A 17,854-nucleotide genomic window follows, 5' to 3' on the forward strand; every position below is an offset into this window, starting at 1 on the left:
GGAAGTACCCATGGCGTGCTCCATAGAGAAATGATCCTCCAAATCGGAGGCTATATTGCAGGATTGCTTTGCTATCGCTGACTGGAATATGTTTTCAGGACTCCACCAATAGCATCGTCGAGCTAACCACTTCTTTCTCGGGTTTCATCAGGAAATGCATTGCCGACGTTGTCCCCACAGTGAAGGTTTGCTGCTTCCCCAATCAAAGGCCTGGATTAACACGAGGTACGTGCTAAGCTAAAGGACAGAGCTACCGCACACAGGGCTATCGCAGCTAACCCCGAGGCTACGGCAGAGGACCTGCTAAAGTCCTGCTATGACCTCCGCAGAGCCATCAAACAGGGAAAAGGACAATATAGGAGCAAGGTGGAATCCTATTACACCAGCTCCTACGCTCGACATGTGGCAGGGGCTACAGTCCATTACAGATTACATATGTAGGCCTAGCTGTGATCTATCCAACGATGCCTATCAGATTAACTCAATGCATTTTATGCACGCTTCGACAAAAACAACACCAAGCTGTGGACAAGGGCCCCCACCATCCCAGAGGACTGGGTGATCTCGCTCTCCGAGGCCGACATGAGTAAGGTTTTTAATCTGGTCAACACTCGCAAGGCCACGGGGCCAGACGGTATTCCAGGGCGAGTTCTCAGAGCATGCGCAAACCAGCTGGCTGTCACGCCCTGACTTATGGGACTCTAGTATGTTGAGTCAGGGTGTGGATATCTATGTTAGTATTTCTATGTTTGCATTCTATGTTGTGTGTTTCTATGTTTGGCCGGGTGTGATTCCCAATCAGAGGCAGCTGTCGCTCGTTGTCTCTGATTGGGGATCATACTTAAGTAGCCTGTTGGCAATCAGTGGTTGTGGGATCTTGTTCCGTGTAGAGGCTTGTATTGTGTTTAGCCTGAGGACTTCACGTTACGTTGTTTTGTTGTTTTGTTTGTGTGTTTATCTTTATATTAAACGTATGCATTTCACGCTGCGCCTTGGTCTGACCCGTCCTTAAAAGAACGTGACACTGGCAGGCATCTTCACAGTCATTTTCAACCTCTCCTTGTCCCAGTCTATAATCTCCACATGTCTCAAGATCACCACCATCATTCCTGTTCCCAATAACTCTAAGGCTACCTGCCACAAGGACTACCGCCCTGTAGCACTAACATCTGTGATCATGAAGTGCTTTGAAAGGCTGGTCATGGCACACATCACCTCCATCATCCCAGACACCCTAGACCCACTCCAATTTGCATACCGACCCAACAGATCTACATACGATGCAATCTAAATTGCACTCCACACTGCCCTCTCCCACCTGGACAAGTGAGAATGCTGTTCATCGACTACAGCTCAGCGTACAACACCATAGTGCCCTCAAAGCTCGTCACCAAGCTCGGGACCCTGGGACTGAACACCTTCCTTTACAACTGGATCCTGGGCTTCCTGATGGACTGACACCAGGTGGTGGGAGTGGGCAACAACACCTCCGCCACACTGACTCTCAGCACGGGGGCCCCCCAGGGGTGTTTACCCACGACTGTGAGGCCATGAACGACTCCAACTCCATCATCCAGTTTGCTGACGACACAACGGTGATAGGCCTGATCACCAACAGCGATGAGACAGCATACAGGGAGAAGGTCAGAGAACTGTCAGTGTGGTGCCAGGACAACAACCTCTCCCTCAACTTCAGCAAAGAGCTGATCTATGGACTACAGGAAACAGGGGGGGTGCACAACCCCATCCACATCGCTGGGGCCGCAGAGGAGAGGGTCAAGAGCTTCAAGTTCCTCTGTGTCCACATCATTGAGGATTTAACATGGTCCTATCACACCAAAACAGTTGTGAAGAAGGCACGGCAACGCTTTTTCCTCAGGAGGCTGAAATGATTTGGCATGGCCCCTCAGATCCTCAGGAACCTATACAGGTGCACCATTGAGAGTATCCTGACTGGTTGTATCACCGTCTGGTATGGCAACTGCACAACCAGCGACCAGAAGGCCCTACAGAGCGTGGTGCGGACAGCCCAGTGCATCACTTGGGGTGAGCTCCCAGCCATTCAGGATGTACATGCCAGGCGGTGTCTGAGAAAGGCCCTAAAAATTGCCAAAGACTCCAGCCACCCGAGATATGGACTGTTCTCCATGCTCCCGTCTGGCAGGCAGTACCGGTGTATCAAAGCTCAGACAAACAGGGTCCTAAACAGCTTCTATCCCCTGGCCATAAGACTGTTAAATGGCTTACAACTACTCCTCTCCCTCTCCCACAGACTATCCACACTGACTCTATGCCCATCGACAGGCCCACTCAGACACAACTAACACTGCTCCTAAAATGATTATTAATAAGAGTTATTACTCCGTTACGCTGCTGTCCATTGATTATTGATTGCTATTGCCATTAGTATTTATCTATTTATCCTGCTACTGGTCACTATTACTCCTGTTTACATGTACACACTGAGTGTACAAAACATTAAGAACACCTGCTCTTTCCATGACTTAGACTGACCAGGTGAATCCAGGTGAAAGCTATGATCCATTATTAATGTTAAGTCCACTTCAATCAGTGTAGGTGAAGTGGAGGAGACAGGTTAAAGAAGGACTTTTAAGCCTTGAGACATTTGAGACATGGACGTGTATGTGAGCCCTTCAGAGGGTGAATGGTCAAGAAAAAATATTTAAGTGCCTTTGAACGGGGTATGGTAGTAGGTGCCAGGCGCACTGGTCTGAGTGTGGGTTTTTCACGCTCAACAGTTTCCCGTGTCTATCAAGAATGGTCCACCACCCAAAGGACATCCAGTCAACTTGACACAACTGTGGGAAGCATTGGAGTCAACATGGGCCAGCATCCCTGTGGAACAATTTCGACACCTTGTAGAGTCCATGCCCAGACAAATTGAGACTGATCTGAGGGCAAAAGGGGGTGCAACTCAATATTAGGAAGGTGTTCCTAATGTTTTGTACACTCAATGTATATTACCATTAGTATATTACCATAAGTATTTATATATTTTCCTACTACCAGACACTTGTTCTGTATAAACCCACCTCAACCACTGGAGTGGTTGGTACTGGCACTGACCTGTTTATACTTGCATTCTCTGTTCTTTAACTCATCGTAGTTCTTCTGTGATTTTTATTCATACCTATATTTTTTATTATATTTTCTATTATTATCTATATTATTATTATTATCACTGTATTGTTTGGAAATAGCTCTCAAGGTAAACATTTCACTGTACTGTTTTACACCTGTTGTATCCTGTGCACATGGTGAATAAACTTTGGAACTTGAAGTCAGTCCTTCCAGTATATAGTTTGTGTACTATGTAGTGTTTGGTTTCAATGCTACCCACTAGGAGTTCCTGCCATAAATGGCAGACTCTTAATTTGTATAAAATTATGTCATTAATCCACAGACGTTTTGGCAGCCATGATGTGCTTTCATTTTAAACAGTCATGGAACTGTATCGACTCATAAATCTCCATCCTTTAATAGCGTTTTGTACATTGGAACCTTTTAATGGAGATGAAAATATTAATTTTGAAAAGCTTTATTTTGTTCTCTTTTGGGGGGTAAGAAGTCTCATTGGGCAGCATTATTACCTCCAAGAGAAACTGTCAAAAAGGAGACTCAGAGAACAGGTGGGTCCAGGGACGGTCTGGCCATAGGGCTGGTCCACCTTTAGCCCAGTGAACTTTCTATGTAGATTGGGGGTTTTGCGCAGAATAATCATTATTTGGCTAATAATGAGACCTCTGGTGTTTTAGAAATGGATTGCCAATTTATGGTCCCAGTCCGTCCCTGAGTGGATCAAAACTGTGGATGGACGTACAGGTACTGTCAGTCAACTTACAAGCATAAGAATTTAAGAATCATTGGACTGACTTGCCTGTCCACGTGTCGATCAAAGCTAATGATAATAATGATAATACCAAATATAATTGTTTTTGACACAACTAGACACGGTAACTGACAAAAAGAACACAGCTGACGCTACAAGGGACAAGGACACCAAGGAGCACAGCTATCAACAGAGAGCCTTCCTAAAGAGAAAGGTCTTTAGGCCTGTTTTAAGTCTGTGGTGCCTTCAGGTGGTCCGGGAGGGCATTCCAGAGGCTGGGGACCGTCGAGCTGAAAGCCCGATCCCCCAAGGAGCAGAGCTTGGGCCTGGGGGCGTGGAGGAGCAGGATATCATTTGGCCTGAGGGTGCGGGTGGGGTTATGGAGGGAGAGCATTTTCTTTAGATAAGGAGGGGATTTGCCATGAATACACTGGAAAGTCAGCAGGAGGGTTTTGAATTCAATCCGGAATGAGACGGGGAGCCAGTGCAGAAATGCCAGTATGGGGGTGATGTGATGGTGTTTCTGCACTCATCAGGATCCTGGCAGCGCTGTTCTGGATGTATTGGAGCTTCTGGAGACTCCTGCCAGGGATGCCGATGAAGAGTGTGTCTTCTTTAAAGTCACAGTTGTGGTGGGGAGAATAAAAGAATTACCTGGAAGTGGCAAGATGTGAAACTGACCCGCGCCCTATGCATTGAAAGCCTTGGAGAAATGTAGGTCAAAAGCTAATTACATGGTCTGGCAGTGGGGCTTAGATATCAGGATATTTCAGGACTACTAGAGCTCCGCCTGCACACGCTCACTCAAAACATTGGTCATGTGATTGGAGGTTATTCGGTCATATGTTTGGGCTAGCTTCAGTCTGTCCTATCTGGTGTACTGCATGATCTCAAATTATCCTGTCCTATCTGGTGTCCTGTGTGATCTTAGGCATTCTCCCTCTAATTCTAATTCTGACCTTTTTCACTGGACGTGCTACCTTGTCCCAGACCTGCTGTTTCGACCCTCTCTCTCTCTCTCTCTCTCTCTCTCTCTCTCTCTCTCTCTCTCTTTCTCTCTCTCTCTCTCTCGCTCTAGGAGCCCTGGCACCATGCCTCAGGACTACCTGACCTGACGACTTTTGGCCGTTCTACCTTGTATCACCTGACGTGCTACCTTGTTCCGGACCTGCTTTTTCAATCCAATGCTTTTAGATTTGTAGCAAGTAGTGAACGAGTGCACACTTCAGGAGAAAGGATATATTATTTGGACACACCCAGGGTCACAGATGGAGCAGGGAGGACATGCAGTTCCTACTCAGACAACTGAGTGCAGCAATGAGACATAGTCTAGGACTGGTGATATCAAGGGTCACAAGGGCATTTGTCTGGTGCTTTTTAAAAGGGTACTACCCCCTGTCTTTATAATATAGTCAGTGTAAAAGCTGGCCATCTCAGCATTTCCATGTCAGTTGCTAGGTTTCCATCCAATTTGCAACAGATTTTCATGTGAATATTTTAAAATCTACATAAAACAATATGCGCATTTTCCCACCAGAGATGTGTTTCCATCAAACAGACTTTTTGCTAATAAAAGGTTGTGCATGATGACGTACACTGAGTATACCAAACATTAGGAATACCTTCCTAATATTGAGTTGCCCCTTTTGACCTCAGAACAGCCTCAATTCGTGGGGGCATGGACTCTACAGGGTGTCGAAAGCGTTCCACAGGGATGCTGGCCCATGTTGACTCCAATGCTTCCCACAGTTGTGTTAAGTTGGCTGGATGTCCTTTGGGTGGTGGACCATTCTTGATACACACAGGAAACTATTGAGGGTGAAAAATCCAGCAGCGTTGCAAACTGGTGTGCCTGGCACCTACTACCATACTCCATTCAAAGGCACTTACATTTTTTGTCTTGGCCATTCACACTCTGAAAGGCACACATACACAATCCATGTCTCAAGGCTGAAAAATCCTTCTTTAACCTGTCTCCTCCCCTTCATCTAGACTGATTGAAGTGGATTTAACAAGTGACATCAATAAGGGATCATAGCTTTCACCTGGATTCACCTGGTCAGTCTACCGTATGTCATGGATAGAGCAGGTGTTCTTAATGTTTTGTATAATGCATTCGGAAAGTATTCAGACCCCTTGACTTTTTCCACATTTTCTTATGTTACAGCCTTATTCTAAAATGTATATATATATTTTTTAAATTATCAATCTACACACAATACCCCATACTGACAAAGCAAAAACAGGTTTTTAGAAAATGTTGCTAATTTATTTTTAAAAAAAGAAGAAGAAAAAAAGGGAAGGGGTCTGAATACTTTCCGAATACATTACTCAGTGAAGTGCACATACAAATAACTTTTGCCGTTAAATTCCCGAATGAAAAATACAAGTTAAATGGGTTTCTATCTCATTTTCAACTCCACTGATGGTTTTGTCACAGAAACTGTTATATATGCCCACTCTGGTCTTGGTACAGGTGCTTTAACCAACAGCTCACAGATACAGTGCGGGTAGGTTACTTACATTATGAGATTATTATGGATAAACGGCAGCCAAGCATCGATCATCATGTCACCAGAATAAGACCCTTATTGGAAAGGAGCATCAAGCTCATCACCTTGCACATTCACCACCCAGTGAAGTTCATCCTAACTTATTGCCTCTGTAGCCCAATAAACTGTATGCTTTCCTGAGTCGTAGTGGGAGGACCACACAACATATCATCATGGGACTCCAAGTTTACTTCAATATGATGGTTATTATATCAATATTTGCGCATAAAGGAATTTCCACTGCCATTTCTCGCATAATACATTTTACCGACACCAAAAGATCCCACCATGTCGAACGAACGCATTAAATGGCTGGATGGAAATGTGGTTAGTGTTATAAATAGTTTCTGTCAAAGCTAAGCATAACTGTGATGGATCACCTTCAGTGCATAACATTTCCTTTTTGGTGAACCACCCAATTTTTCTTCAGCAGAATAAAGACAAAAAAAGCTTCCCATCACAGAAAACATGCTTTGTTATGCTATGTCTCTTTAACTTGTTAAGACAATATGAATTCGTAATGTGGCTAATATATATCCACTCCTTATCTCGTACAGTGGCCTAGTAGTAACCAATTGAAAAATAAGATACAAATGTATTATTGGTGAACTGTCCCTTTAATGATGAGAGGTGCACTCTGGGAAAAGTGAATTGCTTTTTCCATTAGCCTTTTTCTCATTGCAAAATTATTGTAGCCTAACGGTAAACACACTGGCCAGCTAGCACACTGGACAGCTAAAACAAATGTTTCTATTCTCTGACTAAACTATAAATCACTTGCTTGTGAGGTGATTCACAAAATGAAGGAATGCAAGCGCCATTTGAGCTGTGCCTCGCGCTACCGAAACTTTGGTGCGTATTTCGCATCAAAATCACTGTTCACCGTTTACTCCTGGTTTAACAAGGTGTAATTACATTATTCTTCTCTATGCTGCCTTCAGCATGTTCTATTTTCCTGTGCGCATATACTGTATGACAGACATTTGTTGGTCGGAGCATGATTCTGGAGCCAATGACCCAGAGGAGCGTGTGTGTATCAATCATGCTGTAGGACTCATTGCGGCCAGCAGGTCAAACGAATGACAAAACTGAACAAGTCACTCAGAAAAACAAAACAAATCAAATTGTATTTGTCACATGTGCCGAATACAACAGGTGTGGACCTTACAGAGAAATGCTTACTTACAAGCCCTTAACCAACAATGCAGTTTTAAGAAAGAATACCAAAAAAAATACAATGTAAAATAATACGAAATTAAGGTAAGAAATAATTAAAGAGCAGCAGTAAAAATAACAATAGCAAGGCCATATACAGTGGGTACCGGTACCGAGTCAATGTGCGGGTGCACCGGTTATTCGAGGATAGTCTGGGTAGCCATTTGATTAGATGTTCAGGAGTCTTATGTCTTGGGGGTAGAAGCTGTTTAGAAGTCTCTTGGACCTAGACTTGGCACTCCGGTACCGCTTGCCGTGCGGTAGCAGAGAGAACAGTCTATGACTAGGGTAGCTGGAGTCTTTGGCAATTTTTAGGGCCTTCCTCTGACACCGCCTGATATAGAGGTCCCGGATGGCAGGAAGCTTGGCCCCAGTGATGTACTGGGCCGTACGTACTACCCTTTGTAGTGCCTTGCAGTCGGAGGCCGAGCAGTTGTCATACCAGGCGATGATGCAACCAGTTAGGATGCTCTCGATGGTGCAGCTGTAGAACCTTTTGAGGATCTGAGGACCCATGCCAAATATTTTCAGTCTCCTTAGGGGGAATAGGTTTTGTCGTGCCCTCTTCACGACTGTTTTGGTGTGCTTGGACCATGTTAGTATGTTGGTGATGTGGACACCAAGGAACTTGAAGCTCTCAACCTGCTCCACTACAGCCCGTCGATGAGAATGGGGGCGTGCTCAGTCCTCTTCTTTTTCCTGTAGTCCACAATCATCTCCTTTGTCTTGATCACGTTGAGGGAGAGGTTGTTATCCTGGCACCACACGGTCATGACTCTCGAGTCAGTAAAAGTCGTTCAAAAAGAAGGAATCGTTCGCAAACTGCACATCACTAATTGGTAGTTGAGATATAGGCCTAAAGTTTACAACAATAGAAAGATGAAGTCCTCCTCATTCTAATAGGTGCATCCATATTCGCTAGATGATCATATAGCATGTTTTTGGGACGAAAATTTATATTGTTCCCAAACGCTCATTGGCTACCCACCAAGGTGGCTGGTACTAGTGACCAACTTACCCGCCAATACCTAAATCTATCAGCATTTGGCGGGTGGGGGGTGGGGGGGTAATTTCATGCACTGTTCTCCTTGTAGAGCGTAGTATGGAGATAGCTTTCTGTCAAAATTCACATTGTTACTCATTTACAACATTTTGACAGAAATCTATCTCCATAGCCCATTGGTTTGTCAGCTGAAAGCAAGGACAAACTTTGTATGTAGACTATGTACCTAGTCACATTCCTCTGTCAACACCATTCTAAGCAGATCCATACAGTCACAATAACACAATAACACCAATGGATTATAATGAGCTCAATGGAATGCTATTGCCACAGTTAAACTTATATTTAACCAGAATAACTGGGAAAAAAAACTAGTAGAATATCTGTCCTCGCCTAAGAGAGTATTGTTCTTGGGTTGTCGCTATCACCAAACCGTCTCAGACTCACCTACATAACAATGTATTTTATGGGTTTTTTAAATGATTTATTCATAGGTGTGGGTATGATTCCTTAGAACAGCATGTCAGTGGAAAGGTTTTTCTATGCCACAGTGTAAATGATTAAGCTGTGTTGGCCAGGGTAAATATACAAATAAATTACTGTCAAAATATTATTTATCTTTTTGATTCTTATACCAGTGTTGTCATTTTCCACAAGTTCTGACAGCCTCCTTCAGATTAGAAGTTACACACAATAAAATGTTGATTATTCAAAACAATTCAGTTAAAAGCTAGTAATTTCCAAGAGATACCAAACTGATGTAGGCTTATTCTTAAACATAACTTTTCATCCCTTGAAGAACTCGCTCCGGGGTGAAGTTTCCCCTAGGTACAAATCTAGGCTCAGCTTCTGGTCCCCAATCATAACCTTAAACGGGCAATCTGTGATTGCTACATCACATTATTTTACTTTTAAATGCATTATATATACCTATTTATTCTTGAAGAATATAACTTATAAATGCTTCATGAGCTTAGTTCAAATTTCTTACCCAATCAGAACCCAAAATATAAACTTGTCAACTCCTTTATTTTTTAATAATTCAATTGTAAACGAACACTGTATAGCCTCAAGACATAGTTAAAAATAATTGTTATATCATTGATGGTCAGTCCTTGCATCCATAACTCTGTCTATGAATTTGAGAGTGGTTACATTTCTCCAGCCCCATCCATCAGCTGTTTAATGAAACATTGGCGTGGTAAAGCTTTGTCATTGTTTGATTCGCAGATTGTCCCTTTAACCATTTGTGGGGAAATGCTAAATTGACCTAAGATCAGCGTCAAGGGACTTCACCCTACACCGAACTCCAATGACAGAACACTATCAGTTATAGGAGAGTAAATTAGCTCTAACAATGACAAGAAGGAACACATGCTCTACTGATAAAGACAGGCTAAATGTGACACTTTTACCAAGGGATAAGAGGAATTGATTCATTCCCAGTATATGTGTGAAGGAACTCCCACATCTAGAGATTAGAAACCATTCATAAAAGGATTGCATGGTTCAGACACTATTCCTTAACAACTAATATGTTAGATAAGTGAACACATCCCATCCCTTTCTGAGACCAGCGAAGAGCACTTAGTACTCTGAGATCTAGACTAGCTAACTAGATTGTGAGAAAAATGTCAATAGCACAATCTACAGATGTACAGTGTTTTCAGAAAGTATTCAGACCACTTTACTTTTTCCACATTTTGTTGTGTTACAGCCTGAATTTAAAATGGATTAAATTGAGATTTTGCGTCACCGACCTGCCTACACACAATACCCCATAATGTCAAAGTGAAATTATGTTTTTAGAAATGTTTACAAATTATTTAAAATGAAAAGCTGAATCCTGTTTGCAATAAGGCACTAAAGTAAAACTGCAAGAAATGTGGCAAAGAAATTAACTTTACGTTTGGGGAAAATCCAACACAACACATCACTGAGTACCACTCTTCATATTTTCAAGCATGGTGATGGCTGCATCATATTATGGGTATGTTTGTCATCGGCAAAGACTAGGGAGTTTTTTAGAATAAAAATAAACGGAATAGAGCTAAGCACAGGCAAAATCCTAGAGGAAAACACGGTTCAGTCAGCTTTCCAACAGACACTGGGAGACAAATTCACCTTTCAGCAGGACAGTAACCTAAAACACAAGGCCAAATATACAATGGAGTTGCTTACCCAGACAACATTGAATGTTTCTGAGTGGCCTAGTTACAGTTTTGACTTAAATCGGCTTGAAAATCTATGGCAAGACTTGAAAATGGCTGTATAGCAATGATCAACAACCAACTTGACAGAGCTTGAAGAATTTTAAAAATAATAAATGTGCAAATATTGTACAATCCAGGTTTGCAAAGCTCTGTCCGTTCTTCTTCACAAAATTAGATCTCCGGAGTGCGTACAACCTGGTGCGTGTCTGAGAGGGGGACGAGTGGAAGACAGCATTCAGCACAACCACCATTACAAATACCTGGTGATGCCATACGGTTTGATGAATGCTCCATCCGTCTTCCAGTCTTTTGTGAACGAGGTGTTTCGGGACATGCTTGGTCGCGGTGTAGTGGTCTACATCGATGACATTCTGGTGTATTCCGCTACGCGCGCCGAGCATGTGTCCCTGGTTCGCAAAGTACTGGGCCGACTGTTGGAGCATGACCTTTATGCCAAGGCAGAAAAGTGTCTGTTTTTCCAACAGTCCATCTCCTTCCTCGGATACCGCATTACCACCTCAGGTGTGGAGATGGAGGGAGATCACATTTCAGCCGTGCGTAATTGGCCGACTCCAACCACGGTCAAGGAGGTGCAGTGCCTTATTGGCTTTGCCAACTACTATCGGAGGTTTATCCGGGGCTTTGGCAAGGTCGCAGCTCCCATCACATCTCTGTTGAAGGGTGGGCCGTCCTGGCTCCGCTGGTCTGCTGAGGCTGACAGGGCCTTCAGTAACCTGAGGGTTCTGTTCACCTCAGCCCCGGTACTGGCCCATCCTGATCCATAACTTACGCCACCCAAGCTCTGCCCCTGTGCCTTCTTCTCCAAGAATCTCAGCCCGGTGGAGCAGAACTACGACATTGGTGATCGGGAGCTGTTGGCTGTTGTCCGAGCCCTGACCGTGTGGAGGCACTGGCTCGAGGGTCGAAACACCCTTTCCTCGTCTGGACGGACCACTGTAACCTGGAGTACATCCGGGCAGTGAGGAGGCTGAACCCTCGCCAGGCCAGGTGGGCCCCATTCTTCACCCGGTTTGATTTTACACTAACTTACATCCCGGGTACGAAGAACGTGAAGGCAGACGCACTTTCACGGCTGTACGACACAGAGGAGAGGCCCATAGACAACACCCCCATACTCCCAGCCTCCTGCATTGTGGCGGCGGTAGTGTGGGCGATGGACGCGGACATAAAGCGGGTGTTACGCAAAGAGCAATCTCCATCTCAGTGTCCAGCTAGGCTGCAGTACGTGCTGATCTATTGGGCACACACATCCCCCTCCTCTGGTCACCCAGGTATCGGTCATACAGTGCGCTGCCTAACCAGAAAGTACTGGTGACCTACCTTGGCTAAGGACGTGAGGGTGTATGTCTCCTCCTGCTCGGTGTGCGCCCAGAGTAAGGCACCTAGGCACTTCCCAGCGGGTAAGTTACAGCCCTTACCAGCACCACAACGGCCATGGTCCCACCTGTGTATTGACTTTCTCACTAATCTTCCCCTCTCTCAGGGTAACACCACCATCCTGGTCGTTGTGGACCGCTTTTCAAAATCCTGCCGCCTCCTTCCTCTGCCCAGTCTCCCCACGGCCCTGCAGACTGTGGAGGCCCTGTTTACTCACGTCTTCCGGCACTACAGGGTTCCAGAGGACATAGTGTCTGACTGGGGTCCCCAGTTTACATCCAGGGTCTGGAAGGCGTTCATGGAACGTCTGGGGGTCTCGGTCAGCCTGACCTCTGGGTTTCACCCCGAGAGTAATGGGCAGGTGGAACGGGTGAATCAGGATGTGGGTAGCTTCCTGCGGTCCTACTGCCAAGACCGGCCGCGGGAGTGGTCGGTGTTCTTGCCATGGGCAGAATATGCCCAGAACTCTGTCCCCCACTCCTCCACTAACCTATCGCCCTTTCAATGTTTTTTAGGTTATCAGCCGGTTCTGGCACCGTGGCATCAGAGCCAGACCGAAGCTCCTGCGGTGGATGATTGGTTTCAGCGCACGGAGGAGACGTGGAACGCTGCTCACGTCCACCTCCAGCGCGCCGTGCGTCGCCAGAAGGCCAACGCTGACTGCCACCGCGGTGAGGCCCCGGTCTTGGTACCGGGTGAACGGGTCTGGCTCTCGACCCGTAATCTGCCCCTCCGCCTGCCCTGTCAGAAGCTGAACCCGCGGTTTGTGGGGCCGTTCAAAGTCCTGAGGAGGATCAACGAGGTTACATATAGGTTATTACTCCCTCCAGATTACTGTATTAACCCCTCGTTCCATGTGTCTCTCCTCAGGCTGGTGGTGGCTGGTCCGCTCCAGGGGTCTGAGGTGCGGGAGGTTCCTCTGCCCCCTCTGGACATCGAGGGGGCTCCGGCGTACTCCGTCCGTTCCATCCTGGATTCGAGGCGTCGGGTGGGGGGCCTTCAGTACCTCGTGGAGTGGGAGGGATACGATCTGGAGGAGCGTTGCTGGGTTCCGTTGAGGGATATCCTCCATCCCTCCCTATTGCGGGATTTCCACCGTCACCATCTGGCTCACCCTGCTCCGCGTCCTCCTGACCGTCCCAGAGGCCGGTGTCGGCGCGCTGCTTAAGCTGCGCGTCAAGGGGGGTGGGGTACTGTCACAACTTCCTCCGAAGCTGCCACCTCTCCTTGTTCGGGCAGGCTTCGGCGTTTGTCGTCACCGGCCTTCTAGCCACTGCCGCTCCTCATCTCATCATTCCATTTGTTTTGTCTTGTTTATTACACACACCTGGTTCATATCCCCTCATCAGTACCTGAATAAGTGTTCCCTCTGCCCCCTTGTCTTTGTGTGTGATTGTTTATTGTGGAGGATAGAGAAGCTCGATGGAGCTCCGCGTATTTTGTATCGCCGGGATATTTCCCTGTTTACCCTGAATTTTCCAGTGCGCTTGGAGTGTTTTTGACGCATTTCTGCGTAACTCTGTGTTTCAGAATATAGCCTGTTATTCTGTGATTTACCCTCCTGCGCCTGACTCCTTCGAAATCACCTCATCACAATCTAAGAAAATACTGTCAAGATTGGTCATGATCCCATTTGGCCTGCTCTTAGGCCACATCATATGCATAACTCAAACTGAGGTGATATAAATGAGTCAGCAAAGATTTAAAGAGGCTATAACTTTCTCTACTGCATTGAAAAATAAGCCTTAGCAATTCTTTAAGATGTTGGACCCATTCTTGAACCAAAACAAAGCCAAAATGTTAATTTTAGACACACACAACAGTCTGCATCTATTTGTCTATTTTAGTGTCTGTAAGTTATGCTCTTTATTTCCCTGTGTCTATTGTATTTAGCCTTGTGTTCTTGTATGATATACAGTGGGGTCCGAAATTATTGACACCCTTGATAAAGAGGAGCAAAAATTACCCTATAAAATAAATATTTCAAATAATGAGCAATACTGATTGCTAAAAAATATTGGAGAATGATGTTATTTTATACTAATACAATTGCTCAGAGAAATAGATTTTGTTTAACAAGTAATACTTTTTTCTCAAAAAGGTAAGGGTCAAAACTATTGACACCCATCCATCACCTCGCGAGAATAACGGCAGAGATACTTTTTTGGAACTGTTTAATGAGTTGGAGAACACATTGGGAAGGATCTTAGACCATTCCTCCATACAGAATCATTCCAGATCCTTGATATCCTTCATCTGCGCTTATGGACTGCCCTCTTCAATTCAAACCACAGGTTTTCAATGGATTTCAAGTCTGGAGACTGAGATGCCCATTGCAAAATGTTGATTTTGTGGCCAATTAACCATTTCTTTGTGGATTTTGATGTGTTCTTGGGGTTATTGTATTGCTGGAAGATTCACTTGCGGCCAAGTTTCAGCCTCCTGGAAGAGACAACCAGGTTTTTGGCCAAAATATCCTGGTACTGTAAAGTCTTTAACAAGGGCCCCAGGACCAGTGGAAGCAAAATAGCTTCATAACATCAAAGATCCATAAGACACAAGCAATTATTATTTCTAATGTAGTTAGTAGTGTATATTTTATCCATCTCCAGCATGGAAATGTGTCAAAACTGACTTTCTATCTGATCTGACAGCAAAGTGATGTTTTCAGAAATACAACATCTTAGCAAAGTGCCCCCAAAGAGTAATTCATATTTTATTTATAAAATATTTTTAACCCATAGAAATACTGACAAATACAGACTGTGTTTCAAAAGAATGTCTCCTTATACAGTGGAAATGCAGACAGTCCAATGAATGCATCTGTTGTTCAGAGATTCTCAAATGGCAAAAGTAACTGAATCAAAGATGATTAGCCCCTGTGCATCCCTTATAGGTTTTACGTCATCTACTTATGCATCTATTTGGTTGATCATTTATTTTTAGTCACAGTATTTATTGTCTAGCTTTTGCACTACCATTGAGATGGAGGTTAATGCCATTAAAAGACCAACTCTACTGAATAATTGAATTCCCTTATTTAACCAAGGTAGCACTACCAACAGGGAGAGTGTTTCTATTTAAAAACGAGCGAGTCGTGAAGCTGGTCTGAACTGAAGCAGGGAGTGCAACAACATTTCCTTTAATAGAACATCTGTAGCCAAATATACTTCAAATCTGTCTCTCCTTTAAGACGCCAGAAAGGCAAACTACCTGTACCTGTGGTAAAGACAATGGCCCCTCAACAATTTGTCATAGACTTTTCTTTTTCTCTTTACAAGTTGCTTAAAATACCTACACTCTTAGAAATACGGGTTCCAAAAGGATTCTTCGGCTGTTCCCACAGGAGAACCCTTTTTGGTTCCAGGTAGAAATATTTTGGGTTTCATGTAGAACCCTCTGTGTAAAGGGTTCTACATGGAACTCAAAAGGGTTCTAACTGGAACGAAAAAGGGTTCTTCAAGGTATTCTCATATGGGGACAGCTGAAAAACCCTTTTAGGTTCTAGATAGCACCTTATTTTCTGAGTGTACAGACAAGCTTTTTTCCCATGATATAATTGCATTTCAAAGGAAGAATAGCAAAGTATTGTAGGTGAAAATAATTCTGAAGGTCAAGTCAATATAATTTCTGCTGTCTTTCCATTTCAACACTAAATTCTACCTAACTGCTCACTAATAGTAATAGGAATGTCAGGTCACAGGGTAAAAAATCTATGGGGACATTTCTGAGCCACAGCAGCGCAACCTGTTAAAGGCAGAAATACTCCACAAGGTAACATTTTCTTCAATCAGCAGTTTGCCTGAGCCCTTGTCAGATACAGCTATTGCTATAGCAACCGCTGTATGAAGCTCAGCATTGAGATATGAACAATGCGGCAGGGCAAATGGAAAAGGCTGGCAGAGGAGACGGGAGAGATGGGAAACAGCTATAATGAAGATGCATTTGGCCTGGCTTAAAGGGCCAAACCGCAGTTGAAACAATAACAAAACCCACCCCACCTCTGTTTTGGTAAAAAGATGAGTGATGGGCCTGGAGAAACGTAACCAATCTCAAATTTATAGATGGATGCAAGGACTGACCATCCATGATATCAAAATTATAGTTTTTTTTAGGCTATACAGTGTTCTGATGGGGTATGACAGTTGAACAGCTCATGAGGAATTTATCAGTTATATTCTTCAAGAATCAATGGGTATATATAAACTGCAGATTGCCCCTTTAAAGACGCTCATCCTTTTTTTTCTCTCAAGGGCATACATGTAGTCTGGAAGCAAAGGGTAGTAAGGTGGATGGTTTCCATAGGCATGGGGTGTTCACTTCACTGAATAGTCAATACTACGCTGCAATATGTAACTTTTTGGTCGACCTGATAGAAATTTGAGTTATTGATCTGTCATTCTCATTGAAAGCAAGTCTAAGAAGAGGTATATCTGTTCTATGTGCGCTATTTCTATGCTTCCCGTTCTTAAGTTTCGTTTTTGCGTCTTCTACTTTTGGTTTTGTACACCAGGTTCAAACAGCTGAAAATACAATATTTTTGGTTATGGAAAATATATTTCACAGCGGTTTAGATGGTACAATGATTCTCTACACAATGACTGCTTATTTTGTCACATAAACAAGCTTTAGCTCTGAGGACACTTGGAATTATGCAATCTGTTAAAAGGAGTATCAAAGTATAAATGCATGAACAATGAGTCGATAGAAAAAGCCTGTGTTTGGCTCAAAGGCTGACACTGCAAGAAGCCAATATTCATGCTATACTGTACACTGTACCAGTGTGACCATAATAAATATTTAAGAGTGCCAAACCCTGACACGTTAATATTTTATGTGACACCATATATATGCTGAACATCTAATGGGGTTTCCAGATTTGACATCATTCTCCTAAGGAAACCCCTTTTCCTCTTGGTGGAATGATTCAGGAAAATTCCTGAGGCTCAGCTTGGTAAGGCAGAGGATGGAGAGCTTTGACATGACATGTTATTGGGTTAATTACTACATGTGGTTGAGGTAAATGTACATTTAACATGACAAAGGGTGGTGGAAGTAGACTGGCTGGAACTAGTATTGTAGTTAAAGGAGATGGAACAAAAATATGTTTCCTTCGATTGGTTATATACATGCCCTATAACAGAGACGGGTTCATCTAGGTCCCGTGTAGCTCAGTTGGTAGAGCATGGCGCTTGCAACGCCAGGGTTGTGGGTTCGTTTCACACGGGGGGCCAGTATGAAAAGAAAATGTATGCACTAAGTTGCTCTGGATAAGAGCGTCTGCTAAGTGACTAAAATCTAGCAGTTTAGCCAAGCACAGTCAGCTAGAACTAACCATTCTCCTAATGTAACAAATATTATTTTATGCATCATAAATCTTGTTAATGACGATGCCAAGGATTCAGATATGATATAGGAGTGAGCATTATACTGATATAGCTGAACAATCAATAGCATTCAAATTCTAATGCCTCACCTGCAGACATCTGAGTTATAAAACCCAAATGGGGGTCAAATGAAATTCCAGAGAAAACGTATTTTCCCTGAGGTGCAGAGAGAGAGAGGGGGGGGGGAGGGGGGTGGGGGGTGGGGATTCACTTTTACTTTTAATCTGACACAGAAT

At 44.0% G+C, this 17,854-nt stretch overlaps 1 protein-coding gene across 1 annotated transcript in view; it reads left to right on the forward strand.

Moving 5' to 3' along the window:
• Positions 1-582: 582 nt before the first annotated feature.
• The window catches only part of rnf32 (ring finger protein 32), a gene marked incomplete at both ends in the record, with an annotated part of 64,782 nt that continues 47,510 nt past the window's right edge, over positions 583-17,854 (forward strand). The window contains 5 exons of the mRNA XM_084173341.1: positions 583-634; positions 1,465-1,576; positions 1,697-1,861; positions 4,101-4,221; positions 4,387-4,482. Coding sequence (XP_084029467.1) covers positions 583-634; positions 1,465-1,576; positions 1,697-1,861; positions 4,101-4,221; positions 4,387-4,482 — 546 coding nt within the window. The remainder of the gene's footprint in view (positions 635-1,464; positions 1,577-1,696; positions 1,862-4,100; positions 4,222-4,386; positions 4,483-17,854) is intronic.

The sequence above is a fragment of the Coregonus lavaretus genome, assembly GCF_964263955.1.
Source record: "Coregonus lavaretus genome assembly, chromosome: 2".
Taxonomy (NCBI): domain Eukaryota; kingdom Metazoa; phylum Chordata; class Actinopteri; order Salmoniformes; family Salmonidae; genus Coregonus; species Coregonus lavaretus.